The 18,850-nt window shown below is 35.8% G+C and overlaps 1 protein-coding gene across 5 annotated transcripts in view; it reads right to left on the reverse strand.

The window, feature by feature from the left end:
* The window catches only part of SESTD1 (SEC14 and spectrin domain containing 1), a 151,332-nt gene that overhangs the window by 72,999 nt on the left and 59,483 nt on the right, over window positions 1-18,850 (reverse strand). For all 5 annotated transcript variants that reach the window (XM_061185440.1, XM_061185474.1, XM_061185467.1 and 2 more), the window contains 2 exons: window positions 9,897-9,987; window positions 5,796-5,909 (listed from right to left, as the gene is read on the reverse strand). In XM_061185440.1, the coding sequence (XP_061041423.1) occupies window positions 5,796-5,909; window positions 9,897-9,987 (205 nt within the window). The remainder of the gene's footprint in view (window positions 1-5,795; window positions 5,910-9,896; window positions 9,988-18,850) is intronic.

Here is an 18,850-nt window from a genome sequence, read left to right on the forward strand (position 1 = left end):
GCTGCCTTCCCTTACACTGCTGGCACACAGCTTCTAATAAGTCTACATCACAGTCAAGTCAACCAATGACTAAAGTTTGCAAGATAAAACTGAACAACAAAACAACTGTCTTCTGCTTAGGATATGTAGAAAGATGGAAAGAGCATTATTCCAATCCTTACAACAACAACAAAATAAGGCACATTAATCTGAAAAATGACAACTTTTCTTGAACCCATCAGAGAGTTGTAAGTCCACAGGAACACCAATTAACCTGAAATCTAAGGAAAGATGAAATCCAAGGACACATGGAGCTGGAGCACTTGCTTACCTGGGGAAAATACCAGGTATGATACAAGCCAGGTAAGAATTCAGCTAAAGTTTTTAATGAATTGCTTAAGGCCACATGTGGTTTAGTATGAAAGCATAGAACCTGTGGGAAGCAAAGATACAAGAAGAATTCAAACTCACTTGTAGACTCTTCTCCACAGACCTCCCAGGGACTCATAAGAAAGATGGGGGTAGGGAGGATAAGAAACTTCAAAACAGGTCTGGGGGAAGGGAACAGCAACCACCACTGTAAAGGCATGAAGCTGAAGCACAGCCCAGATTCTTCAACTCTTTCTCCCCTAGAGAACAAAAACCTTCAGGTCCTGAGGGAAGGCAGCAAGCCTGGATGACCTTAGAGCACAAATAAAACCCCACTGCTGATACAGGAAGGGGAAAGACAGGCCCTCTATCCCAATGGAGGCAGGAATATATTATGAGCCCAGACTACCATAGGCCTCCTAAAGCTGGGGAAGAGGGCCCTATCCCCTAGACCCTGCGTCACAGAGCCTGCCTAAGACTGGGGCTGAATCAGAACAACAGAAAATGCCCTACCAACAAACACTGAGTAACAAGTAACAGCACTCTATTCCTGAGGAGGGTCAACAGTGCAAAGAGAGACCTTTTCTGAGGCACAGGTGCAAAGGAAAGACCTACAGCTGAGGGTGAGACAAACACTAACTCTAGAGGAATCTAAAGCCTGTGATACACTGAGGAAAAGAAGAGCAACAACAAAAGCCAAAGCCAATTCAACTCCTGGCTAGACTAAATCAACCCCTCCCCTGCCCCACTAAAAGCCTAGCACAAACCAAGATGGGTCCATGTGCAGGCAAAAATACGATTTATCTCAGTCTTTACTGTCCTAAACAAGATGGCCAACACCCAACATACAAAAAGCAAGAAAGAAAACAACACACTGTCAGGAAAAAAACCCAAACAACATAACTAGAGTAAGACAGACCCAGATATTGGAACTATTAGGTATGGAATTTAAGATAACTATAATATATGCTAACAGTTCTCATGGAAGAACTGCAAGACAACATGCAAAACAGATGGGGATTACAGCAAAGAGACAGAAACCATAAGAAAGAATCTAGTAGAAATGCTACAAACCAAAAACATGGTAAAAGAGATAAAGTCCATTTACAACTGGCTCATTAATAAACTCAACACAGCCAAGGAAACAAACAGTGAACTTGAAAATGGATCAAGAGAAAATACCCAAGCTGAAACACAAAAAGAAAAAAAAAAAAAAAAATAGAGCACCAACCTAGAATGGTGAGAAATTTTCAAATGGTCTAACATACACGCAATTGGAGGTTAGAAGGAGTAGAAAAACAAAATGGGGCAGAGGAAATATTTGAAATGAAAATGTCTAAGAATTTTCCAAAAGTGATAGCAGAAGTCAAACCAGTGATCCAAGAAGTGCAGCAAACAACAAATAGAATTAACACCAAATAAAACATGTCTAGACATTACAAAATGTCTAGATTTGAAAAAAAATTTCAGTTTTTGCTGAAAACCAAAAACAAAGCAAAACTCTTGAAGGTGGCCAAGGAAGATAAAAGATATATAACATATAGGGGACCAAAGATACAAATAATAGTAGAGTTCTCCTCAGAAACCAAGGAAATGAGAAGGCAATGGTGTGATATAGTTAATGTGCTAAAAGAAAAAAAATCAAACAAACAATGAAAGAAAATTCTATACCGACAGAAAATAACTTTCAAAACTGAAATAAAGACTTTTTTCAGGCAAACAAAATCTGAGAAAACTCAATGCAAACAGACCTGCAATGTAAGATATTTTTAACGGAAGTTCTTTAGGCAGAAGGAATACACCAACCAAAAAGCTGAAAAGAAATGAAGAACACTGGGTGTTGTGAGCAACCATATTTCCAGGAGATGCTTCCCAAAGGAAGAGCCCTGGGGAAAACTAAGAATGGGAAACGCTATATGTTAAATGTATCTTATGATCATTCACAACACATATTAGCAAAGTAAAAGTTTGTAGTAAAGAAATGTTTTATTAAAAAAAAAAATGAAGAACACTGGAAATGTCATAAATGAAGGTAAATACGAAATTCATTTTTTATTATTTTAATTGCTACAAAAGACAAGAGACTATAGCAAAAACAGTAGCAATATATTTTGTGCTTACACTATAGTAAAAGTAAAATATGTAAACAATGGAAGGAAAGTATTAGAGATATACTGTATTAAGGAATTACCAGTGTTAAGTGGTATATTATTTGAAGATAACACTCCATTAATTAAAGATGTATATTGTAAACCTAGGGCAACCACTGGAAAAAAAAACTTAAAAGATATAAATTACCAGTCAATAATGGAGATAAAATGTAATCATAAAAATACTCAATCCAAAAGAAGGCAGAAAAAGAAAAAAATACATAAAATCTAGCAAGATGGAAAATTTTAATCCAACCATATTAATAATTACATTAAATATAAATGGTATTATAAACCAATGAAAAGACAGATTGTCAGACTGGATATGAAAACAAGACCCAACTATACTATATTTATAAAAAATCCACTTTAAATGTAAAGAAATAGGTAAATAGATGATATGTAAACAGGTAATATGGAAAAAGATACAATATGCAAACACTAGTCAAAGGAAGCTGGAGTAGCTACATTAGTATCAGACAATGTACACCTCAGAACCTGATTATTATCATGGATAAAAAAGGGACATTTAATAATGAAATGATAAACTGGTCAACTCAGTAAGAAGACATAATCATTTTAAATCTATGAACTCAACAGAAGAACTTAAAAATACATGAAGAAAAAACTGATAGAAATGAGAAATAAATCCACAATTATAGTTGAAGAATGCAATATTCCTCTTTCAGTAATTGATAGAATAAGTGGACAGAATATTACAAAGACTAAAGAAGACCTGAACAATACTATGAACAATCTTGACAGTTACGGATCACTCCACCCATAACAGCAGAATACACATGCACAGTACATGGAGAACACGTGCATAAGGAAATCACCAAGATAGAGCATATACTGGGTCAAAAACCAAACCTTTACAAACTTAAAATAACCGAAGTCATAAAATATATATTGTCAGACTATAATTTATACAAATATTAACTCAAAATGGATAGATCTAAATATAAAACCTAAAATTATACAACATCTAAAACAAAACATGAGAGAAAATCTTTGTGACCTTGGATTAGGCAAAGATTTCTCAGCTATGATACCAAAAGCCTGATTCATAAAAGAAAAATTTAAAAATCAGACTTCATCAAAGTTAAAAACTTCTTTAAAAATGCTGTTAAGAGAATGAAAAAGCGAACAACAGATGGAGATGCAATTTTTGCAAATGACATATCTGATAAAGGATTTCTATCCAAAATATATAAATAACTCAAAATTCAATAATAAGAAAACAAAAAGCCTTAATTCTTTTTTAAAAATTGGGTAGAATTGAACAGACACCACCAAGGAAGGTACATGGATGGCAAACAAGCACTTGAAAATATACTCACATCATTAATCATTAGAGAAATGCAAGTTAAAACCACACTGAGATACCTCTACACACCTACTAGAGTAACTATAATTTAAAAACAAAGAAAACCTGACAATACTAAGTGCTGACAAAGATGCAGCTGGAACTTTCACACTATGCCTGTGGGAATGCAAAATGATACAGCCACCTTGAAACTGTCAATTTGGAAGTTTCTTATAAAATTAAACATACACTTACCATATGACCCAAGAATCCCACTCCTAGGTATTTTATCTCTTAAAATAAAAACTTCACACAAAAGCCTATACACAGATGTTTACAGTGACTTTATCTATAATCACCAAAAACTGAAAACAACCCCAAATGTCCCTCAACTGGGGAATGGATAAACAGACTGTGGTACATCTACACAGTGGATTACTACTCAGCAATAAGAAAGGAACTACCAGTACATCCAACAACATGGATGAATCCCAAATGCAAATGCATATGTGAAAGAAGCAGATTAAAAATGCTACGTACTTTATCATTCCAGTTACATGGCATTCTGGAAAAGTCAAAAACCACAGGGACATAAAACAGATCAGTGGTTGTCAGGGACTAAAGATAGAAGAAGGAGTTGACTACAGAAGAACATGAGAGGATTTCTGGAGTAATGAAATATTCCTTAGTTTCTTGATTATGGTGATGGTTACAGACCGGTTTGTGTTTGTCAGAACTCTCAGAACTGTACACTAAAATGGATGAATTTTACTGCACTTAACTTTTTTTTTAAGTGCAGTTAACTTTTTTTTAAGTTAACTTTTTTTTTTAAGTGCACACGTTTTAAAGACATTTTGTGCTACCTCATTTGAAAACTTTTAACTAGATTTTCTTAAATCTTTATCTAAGACACCTTGCAGACTTTTCCTCCATACCAAAATATATTGACTTTACTGAAAATAAAAATGACTATTGTAGTCTGGCAAAGTCCACAATGAGTCTTTATTGTCTGACTCCTGTAAACATTCCAAGGCTAGATTCTACAGGGTTGAGTTAGGTTTTGCACCCTTCAGTGCTTCCACACTTCAACTAATGTAAAGTTTAGTATCTATCAACTCTCCTACTAGGAAGCTGGGATTAATAGGCTGTGGAAGGAAAATTATGACTGAATTTTTTAAATTTGTATTCCATCTTAGGACTTCTTTCTGATCTACAGTAATATGTACAGCCCTCCCTCAGTATCCACAAGGGATTGGTTCTAGGAAACCCCATGGATACCAAAACCCACAAGTGCTCAATTCCCTTACATAAAATGGCAAAGTACAATGAATACAGTTGGTCCTCTGTATCTGTGGATGTTAAACCCGAAATAGGGAGGGCTGACTGTAAAAATCCACTTGTAAGTGGACCTGTGCAGTTCAAACCCATGTTGTTCAAGGGTCAACCAAGCTTTCACACAAGAAAAGTAAGAGGGAGAGAGTAATGCCAATAGGAAAGGATGGATAACTGTGTTCATGTATCAAAACCAAACCAGATACTAAGAAATAATTATGACATCATACAAAATAGGCTCTAACTTCAATTTCTAAATGTCTAGGATTTCCTAGTATTAGTTAAATGTCTTCTTGGTAATGTAAAAAAAATGTTTTTATTTTCATTTATTTATTTATTTTTGGTCGTGCTGTGCAGCATGTCGGATTTTTAGGGAAGTCCCTAAAAATGTTTTTAATAAAAAGCTTCTACTTATTCCAAAGATTCACAAAGAGTGATGAAAATGAAAACAAGAAAGCATTTGTGGCCTTGACAAAGAATCATAATTCATTCAACAAGTATGTGAATGCTGACTAAATATTAATCATTACTTAGGTACTGATTGAGCATTGCATAAGCACTGCTTAGTATCCAATGCTGAACAAACAAAATAATACCAGCAAAATGCTGTTTTTAAAGATATAACACACTTCTATTTTTTTATAGAGTATATTTACCTCAAAGCCCAGTCTATCCTTTTCTTTCCAAAAACAAAAATGTGTTACTTTCTTATCCCAGAATTCATCTGGCTTCACTACACAAACAAGGGACACTTCAGCTGGAACAACATTCTATAAAATACAAAAAAAATTACAAATTATACATGTAAAATGAATAATTTATTAAAGTTATAAATTATTAGATATTCATGATTAGGCTGAATAATTAGACCTTTGGAAAATAATTAAAATAATAAAATAGAAGCAATACTGCAAACTTCAAAACGTACATGGCAATAAAGAAATACTTGAAAGACAAGCTGATTCAGAGAAGGTTTTCAAAAAACAATGTAATACAGACAGTACATGTGAATTATTTTTGTATTTTACTGAATCTCTCTAACAGGAATATATTTAAGCTGCAAGATAATTTTTAGTTGAGAAATTATTAAATTTGGTTTTTCTATGATATGAAAGAAATTTTTTATAACACAATCATCTTAGAGAATTTCCTCCAATAATGTAAATCAATATTCTCACAAAATAAGTTTCTTACCAGCCACTATACAAAAAAGCCAAGATTCTGCATGATTATTAACTTGAAAAAGAGGACAAAGCTAAACCTCGACAAATACAATTTCACATTTACTAGATGCAGTTATTCATATCATCTAAAGAATGGAAATTAACATTTACTGAGTTAATAAATATTCCACATATATTTTATCAGCAAGTCCCATGAAGTCTATCTTTAAAATATATCTTAATTAAACCTACCCATTTTTACCACCTACATTGCTAACATTCCCAGACTAGTCAGCCTTTTGAAATATCCTCTTAGCAGGCCTTCCTGCTTCACGTTTTCTCATGCTCAGAATAAAATTCAAACCCCTTACCAAGGCCAAGAAGGCCCTCCAAGCTCAGGGTCCCATGACCTCAGACTTCATCTCACACCTCTCCCCTCTCAGCTCACTCCTCTAACACAGCCACACTGACCTTCTTGCTGCTCCTAGAATGTGACAAGTCTGCTCCCAGTTCAGGACTTTGCCCTTGATGTTTCCTCTGCCTGGAATGTTCTTTGCCCTATACCTAGGAGTACTTCCTCAGTTTATTTAGGAGTCTACTCAAATATTCCCTCTTCAGAGAGACCTTCTCTGACCACCCTATCTAAAGTAGCAGGATCTGACTCAGTCTCTTTTCACCAATTTATTTTTCTACATAGCATTTATCCCTATATGATGTTACATTACTTAGTAATTTGCCTAACTGCTTATTGTCTGACTCAAACAGAATACAGGCTTCCCAATCGCAGGTACCTTATCTATAATGTCACTCCTATATCTCCAGAGCCTATGACAGTGCCTGACATATAGAAGATACTCCATAAATCTTTGTTGAATAAATGAATTCACATTAACAAGTGGATCTCATCCTTCCAATTTTACAGAAAAGTAAACTGAGCTTGAGAGAACTAAAGTAACTTGTCCAAGGGAACAGAGTTGTGAGGGATGGCACTGGATTAGAAACCAGGTCGGTCTGACTCTAAAGTTCTACCATACCATTCCAAATGTTCTAGACCAAGAGTCAGTAAATTCTTTCTGAAGGTCCAGATAATAAATATTTTAGGCTTTGCAGGCTATACAGTCTCTGTTGCAACCATTTCAATTCTGTCCACATAGTATGAAAGTTGCCATAAACAATATGTAAACAATAAAACTCTATTTATAAACTCTATTTATAAAATAGTGGTCAACCACTATTCTAGACCATAAATGGCACTACTGAATAATAATAATGTTATATAATTACAATCATAAGTATTGATTAGGGGAAAATAGAAAACCTTTCAATTTAAACATGTCACTGTGCACATCACAAATCTAGCACCTCCTGCAATGACTGGGTTGTGAATAAAGTTAAAAAAAAAAAAAACCCTCAGTGTTATCAAAACTTTTATCAGAGGGGCTGGGAAATTTCCGGTAGAATGAGGTTTATTTATATGTTGATTGTGGAAGAATATTATTTCAAAATCATTGCGTATTAAAGCTGTGAGTAACAAGAGAAACCAAGCCACTCATTTTAGAGAATATTTGTTACAGGCAGAGCCAGCACTAAGCTCTGGGCTCCCAAACAGCCAGTACCAGTTCCTTCTGAAATAAAAGCAATGAATAACTTTGTATGTAGAAACTGTTTGACTAGGAGCAAACAACAGGCCATTGCAACTTCTGAAAATCTTAACTATTAATAAGCCCAAAAGTTGTTAAAATACCTATCAGAAAGGAAATTGCAAGAGGGGATTAAATCATCCATTGATTGCTCTTCAAAAGTGCCACTGATCAAAGTCCAGTTCAGACAGCAAGTCCCAAACAGCTCAACTGTGACACAGTTGAATGGAAGAACACAATGTCATAATGAATGGATTTCTCATCTAACAGTTATTTTAACAACTTGTACAGAGAAGAGTTAATCTTCAGGGTTTGGAATGCAAAAGTGCTGGGAACATATTTGACAGAAAAAGTTATTATGGGACACCAATCTGTGTTCCCTTAAAAACTGATCCACTGGAACCTATGTCCTTTCCAACCCAAAGGAGTGATTCTAATGATGAAGGTTTAGGCCAACCAGTTAAGAATAAGGTAATGGGTAGATAATTTGGGAACCACCTCAGATACATCCCACTGGTAAATATACACTTTTAAAGGATAAAAACCTGGGGCTTAGGTTGTGCCAGGTTCCAATCGTGACTCTCTCCCATGTTCACCACGAGAACTTGGGTACATTACTTAAAATCCTTGAAGACCTTTGGGGATCGTAGAACCTGCCTCCCAAGTTTGTGAGGATGAAATTAAATGAGATCTTTTATATAGCAAGCTTAGTGCACAGTACCTGAACCATACTAAGCACTAAAGCTAAAAACTAAAATTACCAGTTCCCATCCCTTGAATTTCTTTTTCCTAATTATCACAAATAAAAAATAAACCATTAAGAATCATTCTCCCTAGTTATAATTTAAAATTTTAAATTATATTCCTTTCATCAGAACCCTAAAGCAGCTACCAATTACTTCCCAGTTCATTTAAAATTCTTGATCTTTCTTTCAGTATCACTGATATTCACCTAATTCAATGTTCAACATCCCACGTAACAGCCAATATATTGCCCCCAAACTGGCCTGCCATCAGCTCCTTTCATTGTATTCACTTAATTTTTGAGCTATCACTAAATCAGTGTCCCTGCCAGGAATGCCCTTTTCACCTTCTTTCATTTAAATTAGATAATCTCTCTTATTTAACTCACTTAACTTTTACTTTCTATACAAGCCCTTCTAAGGAAACCCAGGTACATGAGAGCAATCTGTCCCCTTTCAATCACTCAAATACTGTATTTTTCTCTTTCAGATCACAGTATCCTCAATACTCTCACAATAAACCAACAAATATTTACTAGGTACCTACTATGTGCAAGGGATTACAGAAACATTCTGTGAGGAGCACAAGGAAATATAAACATAAGACTAGGACCAGATCAGGGATTCTATAATCACAGCTGTTTATGAAATGCTTATCTGTGAGCTGCTAAAGCCCCCAAGGACGCACCTGTCGAGTACATTTCTTCTAGATCAGAGATAGATATAAGACTATTATGAATCCTGGTGATTTTTGAAGGAAAAAGGGTAACAGAAGGGAGAAACCTATCAGAACCACCTGAGAAGCTTTTTCAGATTAGAATTACCCAGTCCTACTCCCTACCTGTAGTATTAGGAGGGGGTGGAGGTGGGATGATGCAGCTACTACAGTGTGCAAAAGCTCCTTGATGAGTCTGATAACCTCTGCCCTCACACTTTGAGACTCATTGGCCTAGTTGTTTAAATTACTTAAACATGACATATTATTTTTGGTCATTTACAAACCTTTAGAATAGGGTTGAAATTTATTTTACTACTCAAGTAAAACCTGTAAGAATTGAATCTAAACAATCCAATAGTGACCTGTGCATTTCAGAACTCAGTCACTGCTGAGAAGCTTGGGCACAGTCCGATAAACAAAATGCATTTGCCACTACCACCTCATCTGTTGCTGTACAATAAAACCACTTCCTAATAGTCAAAAATAAAATTACCTGTAGCATTAAGACTACTGTTTTCACCACATTCCACTGGGATTTTCTGCCATCCACAATCACGGTAAATCCTCTAGCCTTACACTTTTCACTGAAATGAAACAAAATTACAGAGTATTAAAACAAGCTTCCTATTTTATTCTTCACAATCCTAAATAAAGTTTACAGTGTAATCATATATGGAGCAGCATTAATCTCAATTGACTTGGTTTGCACTGTCAATAAATAAAATTCTTCAGTGTCCTTTCAGTTTTCTCAAGCAATTTATTTTTCTCATTTCAGGAAACACTGACAATTTATAAGCTAATTTGGTAAGAAAATTACTCTAAAAGCATGTAAATTCAATGTCTTAAAAAGAGAAGAAATCAAAGCAACATTCAAATAGTCTCATTAGCCTCTCAATCTCTTCATCTGTAAAATGGGATCACAGTGAAGTAGGTAACTAATGACTGCCAAGTGTGGACGTACTTCTTGTCTCTCCTTCCTGCCAGAAGTGTAAGGTTGTGAAGTGATATTTCAAAACAGGTAGAAAATAAAGTAAGCTATTATTAAACCATTGGAAATAAGCTTCTTGGTGTTCTTCTGGGGAAATTTAATGAGGTGAAGTAGCATTGGTGTATATAAGAATTCAAAGCTTGAATACACCATGTCTGACCCAGCTCTGCTTTCACTTTTGCATTCTTAGTCACTTGATCAGCACAATATTACCTTGAGTGTTGGAAAATGTGTTATTGCTATATATTATATTCAATTATTCAAGTACCAACTAAACACTTCTCAGAAGCCTGCCCTAGTAAAATGCAACAACAACATGGAAAAACTCTATCTTATGACCAAAACTACATAGCTATATTATTATTATTTATTATTACTAATTACTATTTGTTTTACTTATAAAATCAACTTAATGCAAAGATCTCAACTGCCCTCCCTCTAATATAGTGGAAGAAACTGCAGCTTTGCTTAGCAGAGCAAGGATTTGTTAGTGAAAATTCTCCCCACACAAAGTTCTCCCAATTGCCTACATTATAGGAAAGGTTAATAGCAGGCCCTTTCCTGAGATTTAAATCCAACAGTCCAGGGAATTTTACTAATCCTCCCTTACTCTCTCCAAACATTCACATTAACCTCAAGAGGATTACTGGAGAAGGATATCCAATTCTATTGACAAACAGTAAGGTCACAAGAATGAGGATGATATTGCTAAAGATTTGGAAGAAGAATAGATGCCTCTGTAGGCAGGGACAGAAGTTGAGCTTCCAAAGAAAGCAGAGAAGTGTTCAAGAGGTGAGGCAAAGTGAAACATATGTCCATACAAAAAACCTGCACACAGATATTCATAGCAGCATAATTCATAACAGCCAAAATCCAAAACAACTCAAATGTCCAACAATGGATGAATGGAAAAAAAAATGTGGTAATCCATTCAATAGAGTATTATTCAATCATAAAAAGAAATGAAGTACTGATATATGCTACAACATGGATAAACCTTGAAAACATGCTAAGTGAAAGAAGCCAGATTCAAAAGCCCATATCGTATGATTCCATTTATATGAAATGTCCAGAATGGGTAAATCCATAGAGACAGAAAGCAGACCAGTGGCTGACAAGGGCTGGGAGGAGGGGAGAATGGGATGAGGAGGGACTACCAATGGGTATAGGTTTCTTTTTTGGGCTGATGGCAATGTTCTGGAATTAGAGAGTGATGGTCGCACAACCTTGTGAATATACTGAAAACCACTGAATTGTACACTTTAAAAAATGATGTTTATGATATGTGACTTATATCTTAATAAACAAATGTTGAAGTATTCTATTTTTGGATTTTGCATTACAAAATAAAGGATCCACTAAGCATTCGTGGGAGTAAGGCAATACAGTGATCTCTTCTGCATTAGCAACAGCACATAAAGACTTGCTGGGGGAAGCAAATCTGACATCTAACTGCTAGTTGTGGGATCAGGTAAGGAGAAGACCACTCTGACTTAGGGAGGATACAAGCCCAAGAAAGACCAGCCTAGTAGAGTAACTGTCAGTGAGTGGTCTTCAGAGAAGTGGTGGCAACTCAGGGACTCTACCAGTGCAGTGTGGAAATTTACAGGAAGGGGAGCTAAGATACATGGAGCTGTCCAGTGGAGGGCCTTCCCTGGTTGGGACTAGAGCCCAAGAGAAGTGAGTCATCCCCATAATTGGGCACCTCCATCTATGAGGGACAGGTTACACAACCATTTTGTTAAACAAGTAAGTTCTACACAAACGAGACATTTATATTTCAAAGCACACTAAATTAATCTGTATATTAAGACAAAGAAAGTAATGAAGCTTGCAAATACCATCTGCAGTGATCTTAAGGGCATAAAATACTCTAAATTTATCTTTTAGAGTACTTAAAAACACCCTTAATCATAATTTTCTCACATTTTACTAAGATAGATAAAGAAAGTACACACAATTCAAAGATACTACATATTTGAAAATTGTAAAACCAAGTGATCTTTCAACTACCTGAAACTGTTTGTTTGTTTGTTTATTTAAATTTTTTAGCTGCGCCACGCGGCATGTGGGATCTTAGTTTCCCGACCAGGGATCGAACCCATGCCCCCTGCATTGAAAGTGTGGATTCTTAACCACTGGACCACCAGGGAAGTCCCTTTTGTTAAAAAATTGCAATCCTACAAGTGGAGTGATGGTTTAAACTGTTTTTAACAAGAACATACTTAGATTTAGAAGCATATTATGTCCCTTATAAAGGGTGTGTTAGAGTAGCTGCAGTGCTATATTAGTAAATTCCTATACTACTATTAACATTTTATAATTTTAAGACCACTAACCAAAAAAAAAAAAAAAAATCTATTAAGACCCCACTTCCTTGTTCCTACTCCATTAGAGCCTTTCAAGGGTGACGTGGCTGAGTTAAAACAGCTATTAAAGGAGGAGCAGGTCCTTAACAAGCTCACTCACTTTGGCTAGAAAGAGACTGTCAATGGGTTTTCTGTAGCTCTTCACTAATTTCTCTGATTACGACTAAGGGCTCCTTCTTTACCACTCAGAGAGCTCTGCTTATACTTACTTAATGGCACTAATTTTACTTATGCTTTTATTATAATTGCTTGTTTATAATTCATCTTCATTAGATAACATGCTTCCAGAAAGCAAGGATATTATTGTCTTACTGATATCTTGGCAGCTTCCAGCTTTAAATACAGAGGGCCTCTAGAAATGTTAGATGACGCAGATCATATCACTCCTCGGTAGGAATGTAACAATGGCCTTCCTTCTCATTCAGAATTGAAGCCCTTACCATGGCCTACGAGGTCCTCTAAGGTCTGACTGCAGCCCCTCTGAGGGCTCTCCCAGAACCCTCCTTCTCTCAAACTGCTCCACCCACACTATCCTCCCTACTGATCGCACAACACACTGAGCCTGCTCCTGACTCAGGGCCTTTCCACTTACTGCTCCCTCTGTCTAAGATACTCTTTCTTAAATGCTCTTTCATCAGCTATCTGTATGGCCTGGCCCTCACTTTACTCATCTCTGGTAAAATGTTACCTTCTCATTTTATAAAATATTGCCACACACTCCTTTGCACTCCATCCCTCCCTTAATTCTTTTCATGATCTGTTCTATAGACTTATGAACCTCCAACATATTATGTACTTATTTATAATATTCATTTGATCTTTAGGGCATCAGGCCCATAAGGGCAGGGACTGGGCCTTTGTTCACCCATTTCCTCAGCACCTAGAATGATGAGGAACTCATTGTAGGATCTCACATATTTACTAAGTGACTGAAGACTTATGAGTAATCTCTGTGTGATTCTTGGCAAGTCATTAAACCTCTGTGTTCTGATGTTTCTTCTGTGACATAAATGAGTTTTTCTACAATTAGGAAGAACTGACCTAAAATCCAAATTTGAAAAAAATCAATACTTGAGAGAAACAGAAAAGTAACTTCTATAGATGTTGACTCTCTACAGAATTAGATTAATCTGGGCAAGTACTTGGCAGCATTTCTATAAAGAGGATTTAAGTATGGGTAAAGTGGTTAGTCTAGATGATTGAAGATGTTTGGTCTAGATGATTGTTAAGGTACTTTCTAATCCTGACATTCCATGATTCTATAACTGGATGATCAACAATTTCCCTTTGAGCTAGAAAAATGCTATGATTTTAAATATACGCTGAATATACTGTTGAAAGAAAATGTTAAAACAAAAAAGATTTCCAAGATTTCCATTATGTTCAACTATGTTCACCATAGTTATTTTCATATGTCAATTCTCAATTGTGATAGATGCAGGTTAAATGCAAATGAATATTAAAAGTTATCAATAGCTATGGCACTGTGATTATAACAGAGGTGAATACAACAGTGGCTAGAAACACAGGCTTGGAGTCAGACCACCAGGTCCAAATCCCCCTCCGACCCTGGTTTGCCACATGTTCTTGGTCAAGATACTTAAATTACCCACTCTTTCTATGCCTCGGTTCCCTTACATGTAAGGGATAAGGATGATAGTGCTCATCTCATAGGGCCGTTATGAGAATTAAATGACTTACTGTTATCTATTATTTCCTTAAGTATAGGATACTCTTTTTCACATATGCCTCCCAATCATCACCCATAAGTAAATTCCCAGGTCCATTTCAAATTTAATGTCTTCAAAGGAAAGTAAGACCAGCCTAGACAAACTTCTTATCCACCAAAATAGCTTCTACTGAGCTGCAACTTCTACATGTTTGATTTTCCAACAAATGTAAGATGTTCTGAAAATGATCAGCCAGCCTGCATTTGAGTACACAGAGCTATGAAGAAACTTAAGTAAGATAAAGAGCAGAAACCCATATCCACTGACTATTGATTACTAAGTATCAATATGAGGTACTGCACAGGATTATGAAAAAATATGTATTATACAACACAGTTTCTCCCTTCAAGAAGCTTAAGATCATTTAGAAAGGTGAAAAGGTAAAATAAAAGTATTTTAATTAGTGTCTACTTTACACTCACTGACGTCACCTTTTTAATGTTACTAGGGAAACATATATCTTTGAAATTTTTTTAAATGTAAAACTTAAATAATAAATGTAAAAATTCAAGAATTATCATTAAACACATTATGATTAAATGCCTAAATGCTTACAGCAAGTGCTGTAAGTTTGGAGAAAGCTGGAAGATTCTGGGAAGTACCTACATAAAGGAGCTAATGAAACTTAACATAAAAGGATACAGAGCAAGAGGAATATAAGCGAAGGTACCACTTATTAATTTGGGTAAGTTTCTTAAATTTCTCTGCCCTCACTTTTTCATCTATGTAACAGGGATAATAATATTGTTATTTTGAAGACTGAGTTAATACAAGTGCTATAAAACTAAGTGCCTTGCATGATAAGCGCTCAAGAAATATGAAATGAAAGCGTAAGTCAAATCACACAAGGTCTTGCCTTAGCAGTTAAGAAGGCTGAAAGACTGTCCTTGAGAGCGCACACCTAGTCTTTCTTGGCTTCACAATGCACGGTGTACAATGTCTGCACTTGGTAGCAACAAAATACATGACTATTGAATTAAATTCATTGTGTGGAAAGGAGAGGAGGTCCTAGAAAACTGAGAAGGATGATAGAACTGTTGTTTTGGTGAAATTTATCTTGTCTTTGTGTACAAATTGGGGAGAGACTGGAGATAGAGAAATTAGCTTGGCTATTGCTGTACTAGTCCAGCTTGACAACTCGGCCATCCCTCGACGTGAACTTAAGCATATGAAAAGGGAACAGAGGAGACAGGAAATTTAAAAATACGTGGTAAAGAAAGGAAATACTAGCTTAGCTGTCACATTTTAAAACGGGACATTATAAGTTTTCAATACATATTTGTTGAACGAATGAAGTAAATATTAAAAAAGCACTCATCAACAGCATAAAGCATGTTCAGAGCATTTAACTACAGTGCTTTGAAGTAACTCTAAGATCAACACAATTATACCGTCATTTGCCAGAAGTGCATTTGCTAAGGAGGAAAAAGGAAGGCACTGCCTTAAACTTTCTTAGAAGCATGTCCCATAAAAAAAACAAAAATAAAGAAGAGCCATCCCAATGTGTATCAAGTAGATAACTAACAAGAATCTGCTGTATAAAAAATAAGTTAAAAAAAAAAAGAAGAGCCATCCCAGTCACACTCTCACAGACTATACTGAACCAATCAGTGTTATATTCATATTCAAATTATCTTCTAAGTGCTCTGCAGAGTCCTGTAAGCTCCAAGGAGGCTCCTTAAAAGCGGGTGAGGGGGCACTGCAGTGGAAGTGGAATTTGAGAAGGGGGGATGAGCAGGAATGGCTGTGGACCTACACTTCTAGCTCTTTTATAAATTTAGTTTCTCTGTAAGATTTTCTTTGAATAAAAATGTCCACAGATAAATTTTTTTAAATTCTGAATGTACAGAATATATGCCCCATAGAATTCTGGCAGTTACAAAACTACTTGTATGGGATTCAAATGATATTTCACCATACACAGCTGTTATATCTCCTTTCATAATATATTTTAAGTCGTATCTATGACTTTATTGCTAAGTCTGGTTGGTTCCTTCAATATCCATATAACAAACACCTAAGGTCTCCAAATCATTTTATTGGCCTTGTGAATATGGAGATAAATGAAACATGGCTCTGCACTCTAATATGAGACTGATTTAACAGTAAACTCTATGACATCAAGCAGGAGTGAATAGGAAAAGCTGCCTAAAAGGGCTCCTTACAAAGATAACAATGACAAAAAAGGTTGAGAAACACTGATGCATATGTTTTGCCACATGTTTTTAAAAAGCTGGTAGTCTCAATATCTTATAATCATACTTTGTGTAACAGTACTGACACAAATTTCACTTTATACTTTGAATGTGAATATGCTTCTGACTTAAAATTTTGAAATATATAAAGAAATGATATGAGATAAAGATCTACTTGTGAGGTTTTGTTTAGTGCTAATCTCAATATTTACTTTTTTAATGAAAAGATTTGCAGATTAATTTATATATCTTTTCTTTATCTCCATAAGGTAATCTTGAATTTGATTCTGCTTTCTGCGTCATGGACTCTTAATTTCTAATCATGTTGTTTATGTCTAAAATGTACAGCAATCGCTGGTATAACAAAAGAAAAACTCCATTTACCTCTCCTAAAATTTAACACTCAGGTTGGCCCAGCTGTGTCAGTCTATGTTATTTTTTATTAAAAACCCTTTATAGAAAATGGGGCAGTAATGGTTAGTCTTGAACTCCACACAGACCTGGACATGAGGAGTTACCTGAACATAAACTTAGTATTCAGGTCAGGTTACGATTAACCTGAACTTCTCCTTTCTTCTCAGCCCTCTGCTCAAGAGTCAGAAACCAAAAACAAGCTTAGGACCAAGCTGTGTGAAAAGGAATCAGGAAATGACCCCATTTTCAACTGTACTGGGTTACCCATTTAAAATAGGTATGTATCACACCTTGCTCCTGGTCATGAAACTAAGCATAAAATATGGGTAAGAACTGGATAGTTTCTTTCCATTTTTAAATAACTTTTAAAAAGCTGTTACTATATTCAGAATGTTAACATTTTCACTGCAGTGAAAGACTACTTTTGGACATCTCCTATAAAGAAGAGGCCGCATTAGCTAGCTACACTGCTGGAGCTGTCTGGAGACATTCACAGTTGGGAGGAGTTAAGCTTTAACAGCAGGGTCTGGGAGAAACAAGTCACACCAAAAAAAATGCAGACATACTAAAAAAGGAAAAACCTTCTAGACCCAAGCTGAGACTGATCTGACGGGGTAAACTTAAAAACATTTCTGGGATGGAAAGAGGGGTGGATAAACACATAGATATGTGATAAAGTATTACAACATTAGTTGCAGGCTTCTAAGTGATGGGCATAACGGTGTTTACTGCACTATTCCTTCAACTTTTTTGTGTATTTGAAATCTCTCATAATACAATTTAAAAGCAGTTTTGAATGGCAGGCATTCTGAAGGAGAAAAATCAGTTTTTAAGGTTGCACCTAATAAACTACTCTCCAGAGTTGCAATGAAGAGCTCAAAAACCCTCTAGCTCTCTAATGAAATGGCAAGCACTGATATAAAGCTGCCAACTACGTTTTTAAACGCCAAAGTTATAGGAGGTTGATCCAAGAAAGCAGAAGGCTAAAAATTCAGGGCATTCACAAATATTTGAGACGGTCAAACTTTAGCAGATCAATTATCAAAAATAAAGTATCCAGGTATCTATTTTGTCTTGCTAAATTAAGTTCTTTCATCTTGCTTCAACTTACATATTCTCTATTAGCTGGCAGGTAGGTATGTGTAGCTATGCAGAAACTGATTCATAATTTACATTGAAATAGTACTATATGTATATCTATATAAGAAAGAAAGAGAGAGAGAGAACGTTTAAATAGTGTAGGCTATTTTGCCCTCCATTGTACTTCCTGTTTGCACACCCAGAGTGAGCAGACAGGCTGCACGAGTGAAACTGGTCATTTAGCCTGCCTCAGTTACCCAGTGCCTCTTACAGTGTGAGCATCCTGGCAGGCTGAGCACGATTCTAGTATATACAAGCGTGCATTTTCTTATCACAAACCTAACCACAAGCCGACTGTGTCTTCCGGAACTCAGCCTCAGTGACTGACATGTTCCAATGCTGGAAGAAAATCTAGCATGTTCACAGAAAAATACTTCGTAAGTCTCTAATTCTTCCCTTAGGCATTTTTCAAGGGTAATTTTGACTATCAGTAATTTTTGCATTACATTCTAACTTCAGAACCTCACCCCACATAAGATGCAACTACACTGTACTCTATTCATTTGAAGTATGAGGAGCTCTGGATTGGTGTCAGGAACTGCAGATTCTAACCCCAGCTCTACTGCTAATTAGCTGTGTGATCCTGGGCAAGTAACTTAACTTCTGAGTCT

The sequence above is a fragment of the Eubalaena glacialis genome, chromosome 1 (assembly GCF_028564815.1).
Source record: "Eubalaena glacialis isolate mEubGla1 chromosome 1, mEubGla1.1.hap2.+ XY, whole genome shotgun sequence".
Taxonomy (NCBI): domain Eukaryota; kingdom Metazoa; phylum Chordata; class Mammalia; order Artiodactyla; family Balaenidae; genus Eubalaena; species Eubalaena glacialis.